This window comes from Penaeus chinensis, chromosome 38 (assembly GCF_019202785.1).
Source record: "Penaeus chinensis breed Huanghai No. 1 chromosome 38, ASM1920278v2, whole genome shotgun sequence".
NCBI classification, from domain to species: domain Eukaryota; kingdom Metazoa; phylum Arthropoda; class Malacostraca; order Decapoda; family Penaeidae; genus Penaeus; species Penaeus chinensis.
The window spans coordinates 23,404,127-23,409,126 of NC_061856.1; the positions used below are offsets into that span (position 1 = coordinate 23,404,127).

Below are 5,000 nucleotides of genomic sequence, written 5' to 3' on the forward strand. Positions count from 1 at the left end.
AATATGATAATAATGACAGTAACCAATACCAATACATTCATAGAATAAAAACACAAGGAAAGATAAGGAATCAAACTTACCGTTTTGAGGATTCGGAACCTCTTCTTATTCTTTTCGTAGCATAGGATCCTCTTCTGGTCGAACGAATGGAAGATGCCCTGGTTCGGGGATGTCTTGTACACGCGAATGATTTCTGTTGGGAGAGAAGGACGGGGAAACGATTAAACTAAAACTGTTTCGGTAATGGCAATGCGAATGGGAGAGAGAGAGAGAGAGAGAGAGGGAGGGAGAGGGAGAGAGGGAGAGGGAGAGGGAGAGGGAGAGAGAGAGAGAGAGAGAGAGAGAGAGAGAGAGAGAGAGAGAGAGAGAGAGAGAGAGAGAGAGAGAGAGAGAGAGAGAGAGAGGGAGAGAGAGAGGGAGAGGGAGAGAGAGAGAGAGAGAGAGAGAGAGAGAGAGAGAGAGAGAGAGAGAGAGAGGGAGAGGGAGAGGGAGAGGGAGAGAGAGAGAGAGAGAGAGAGAGAGAGAGTAAACAAACAGGATATGCCAAGGAATACATCCAGAAAAAATCGTCCCCTTCAAGTGATTGTAAAATTAAATGATAACTTGTATCCATCGCACCTCGACCATGATATACTTTTATCTCCCGTCCAATAATTTCTCTCTTAAGGAGAACTAGACAAATCATAGGTAATAAATTTTGGCACCTAAAGTATGTAGCAAGAAGTAGTAATCATGTCCACAGTGCAGTTTGTTCCATCTGTGTGTGTGTGTGTGTGTGTGTGTGTGTGTGTGTGTGTGTGTGTGTGTGTGTGTGTGTGTGTGTGTGTGTGTGTGTGTGTGTGTGTGTGTGTGCGTGCGTGCGTGCGTGCGAGCGTGCGTGCGTGCGAGCGTGCGTGCGTGCGTGCGTGTGTGCGTGCGTGCGTCTGTGAGTGTGTGTGCTTGTGTGAGTGCGTGCGTGCGTGCGTGCATATGTGTGCGTGCGTGCGTGCGTGCGTGCGTGCGTGCGTGTGTGTGTGTGTGTGTGTGTGCGTGCGTGCGTGTGTGCGTGTGTGTGCGCGCGCGCGTGTGTGTGTGTGTGTGTGTGTGCGTGCGTGATTGCGTGCGTGTGTGTGCGTGCGTGCGTGCGAGCGTGTGTGTGTGCGTGTGTGTGTGTGTGTGTGTGTGTGTGTGTGTGTGTGTGTGTGTGCGTGCGTGCGTGCGTGCGTACGTGAGTGCGTGTGTGCATGTGCGCGTGTGTGACGTAGTACACTACTGCTGTAACGAAGTTATTAAAAATGTCGAATAAACCATACTATAGGTGTCATCGGAAGTAGTAGAAAAGAATAACAGACAACTACTGATATAAAAAATAAGGAGGGTAAATAGAGTGGAAAAGACGACAGCAACACCATTAACCATATAGGCAAGGAAGCCATTATCCACCTATCCACACGCGTATCAAAACACCAAGTCACGTAGACGCGCGTTTTAATTTACATATAGGATGTCCATGAGCAACACCACCTCTCGCAAGTTGCATGAGTGGTGTTCCACTGAGAATAATGAGGAAATAAATATGAGTGAGAAAGCGACTTGTATTCGTGTCCGACACTGAGGTGCTGTGCTGGTCGGGTCGGGGGCTGCCCTGCGCCTACCCCCCCCTTCCCACAGGAAGGGGGGGGGGTCACCGTTTGCTGTCTGCATAACTGTGTATTTTTGGTGCTTTGCGTTTGTAATGAATGGCGTCGCCGTAGCAGTACAGGTATGGTAGTGGTGGTAGGAAGGCATATAGATAGCACTTCGAAAGCAATACTGCTGTATATAACACACGCATACATACACTCACACACTCAAACACACACACACACACACACATACACACACACACACACACACACACAAACACACACACACATATATGTATATATGCATATATATACATATATCTATATATATATAATATATATATATATATATACATATATATATACATATACATATATACATACATATATATATTAACATGCATATACATATACATACATATATATACATATATCTATATATACATACATATATCTATCTATCTATATCTCTGTATATACATATACATATATTTACATATATAAAAATGTATACACATATATCTATATCTATCTATCTATCTATCTATCTATCTATCTATCTACACACACACACACACACACACACACACACACACACACACACACACACACACACACACACACACACACATATATATATGAATACGCGATGAGACCACTCAGTGCCTGACAAATAGCAAGAAACACAGACGGACGTCCTCCGACCTTCTGATCTTGGCCAAGGTTGGAGTTCTCGCTTTCTTGACAATAATTTTCGAAGCTAACGAAGGCCGGCTGTCAGTGTGGCTGTTTTCATTCGCATTTATTGACATACGGCCATTCAGATCCAATAAACAACGTTGTGCGTTCCTCCTCCTGGACGTTAATAGGCTGGGAATGAATAGGGCTTCCTCGCAGCGTCCCGAGCCATAACTCGCGGACTGATGCTATTATGAGAACGATGCATCTTTGCAAAACACCAACTCGTCACGGATCAATTGGGTAGAAACACAAATAAATAAATACAAAATCTGTGTCTTCTGAGTCCTGTCGCGCTTTATAAGGAACCGCGTGTCTCTCCCAGCTGATGCCGAAGGAACCCGCGCCATAACGACCTCAAGGGGAGGGGCCGTGCTTGGCTTACAGGTGGGTGATTGTTGATGAATTATGTCACGACCTCTGGGCCGGACTCGGTCGTAGTTCCTTTCGATTCTGTTTGTTTTACTGCTGCCTATTTCCTCTGTTGGTGGCCATGCCTTTATAATTTGGTTACTGATTTCGTTTAGTTAGACTTGCGTATAGTGTCTTGAAGCGCCATATTTTAATTCCTATGATTTGTCTTATTCTCCTTAAAAGAGAAATCATTAGACGGGAGATAAAAGTATATCATGGTCGAGATGCGATGGATAGAATTTATCATTTAATTTTACAATCACTTGAAAGCGACGGATTAAAAAAAAAAAAATACTGCTAAGCATATCTAGTTTGTTTGGACTCTCTCTCTCTCTTTCTCTCACACGTTCTCACTCTCTCTTGTTTTTCGTCTGCCTCCTTCCCTCTCCCGCTCTCCCACGCAGGGAAGGCTGGAAGGCCAGGTATACTGACCGCGGCCATAAAAGATAAACATGTTTCAAAATAGTCGCTAATCGTTTGCCATATTTCAGAATTATCCATTTTCTGACAGTAATTTTTGGTTGAGACTAGCTTAGTCCCGAACGATTTATGGCAGTGAAGGCGTTAGAGGGTTTTACAGTGAATATGTTTTAAAGAATTGATGGATTTTCTTTTCATTCGAGGGTACATACTTTGGGTCTGGGGGGACACTTACTTATTTCTTTTTTGTCTTTTGAAACCCTGTAGTTACTGACGTTAATGGATGTTACTCGACTCAAGCACGGTGTTTGACATTTGTTTCGTAATCATGCTTGTTTGTTTTTACAAGCTAACATTTCTAACTGACTTTGAGATGGATATGATTTTAGACTTATTTATCTCAGATAAATTCACTCAAAATCAGTTGTTTCCAGCCGATCATTTTGGGAATAAATAATATGAACAAAGGAGGAAAAAGAGTCAACGGAAGCGGAAAAGAAAAACAAACAAATTATACGAAAAAGTAAACGAAAGTATAACACAAGAAAGATGATAATACAGCAAAAGCAAATAGGAAGTAAACAGAAGAATACCAAAGACGATAGAATAAGAATAATAAGAGCCAAATACTCACGCATCTTGTCGGCGTGGTTGCAGCAGGCCGTCAGATTTTTGCGATGCTTGAAGGAGAGGCAGACGCCGCTCTCGTTCTCCGACGCTGCGGCGAGCACGATGTCTCCGCTCCCACCCATTGCTGAGCCCTGCGGGAGGCAGAGGGACGCCTTCGTCAGTTGTATGTCATTCATGGGTATTTTTATGTGTTACATGTGGATTCTTTTACTGTATTCGCGATGTGTTTGTTGTTTTGATGTGTTCGTCTTTTCTTCTGTTTACCAAACAGAAGAAAATTTCAGAGTTGTGTTTGTTCCCGTTTGTAAGGAATGTGATCAGTATGTGAAAATTATGCCACTGTCGAGAGTGATATTAGCGGCCAAGCCAACAAGAAGCAAAGCCAACGTGTTTGCAAATAAATATATCAATGTGAATAATTGCATCAAAGAAACTTATACCATGCACTAAGACCAAGTTAAGAAAAGGTTTATATGACAATTTTAAGCAAAGTCCTAGGTTGTACCGTGCAACAAGTAAGGTTTAGTAATAGAACCACGTAAGATTATTGCTTTTTGTTTATACATGTTTACACTGACAAAATATACAGTCATATGCAAATGCAGCGTTGATTTTCAAAATATCATTGTGAGATAAAATATTAGAAAGGAATTATCGCTTCACTTTTTTTCATCGAGACCTCGGCAGCGCTCAGCGGGTAAACAACAAGCACATTCGCAGTCTGTTCCACTTACCACATACAGCAGCACCAGCAGGATAACGGCAAGATATATCAGTCTGCAAAAAAAGAAAAAATCACATTAATATAAGATGGTAAAACAGAAGCATCAAAAACAACAATCTTACCGAAACGTTTAACTGTTATCGGCTTTTTAGATCCACATTTGTTCCTCTTGCTCACCATTTCTCTGTTCGCCGGATCTCTTCACGGTGTCATATAACCACTGTTCCCTGCACACCTTTATTTCCGATCTGAGGTCGGAGTCTTAACAAACTCTAAGCTGGGTTTTGCTGCGACCGCAATGAAGAAGCCAGCTCGCATGACACCTTCCTCACATAATAACAATGACTGTTTACATGTCGGAGCCTGCTAGCAAGAAACATCCAACGAAGCACTAATTCCCCCGGCGGGCCGCGCAAGAACTAGCCGCCGTGGCCAATAGCAGCGGCCGGCGCTCGCTCAGCCAACGATGC

The 5,000-nt window shown here is 43.1% G+C and overlaps 1 protein-coding gene across 1 annotated transcript in view; it reads right to left on the reverse strand.

Annotated features, from left to right (window-relative positions):
• LOC125046159 overlaps nt 1-5,000 on the reverse strand; it is a 32,165-nt gene that overhangs the window by 8,770 nt on the left and 18,395 nt on the right. Inside the window, exons 2-4 of the mRNA XM_047643841.1 lie at nt 4,541-4,583; nt 3,811-3,937; nt 81-193 (exon numbers count right to left, since the gene is read on the reverse strand). Coding sequence (XP_047499797.1) covers nt 81-193; nt 3,811-3,937; nt 4,541-4,583 — 283 coding nt within the window. The remainder of the gene's footprint in view (nt 1-80; nt 194-3,810; nt 3,938-4,540; nt 4,584-5,000) is intronic.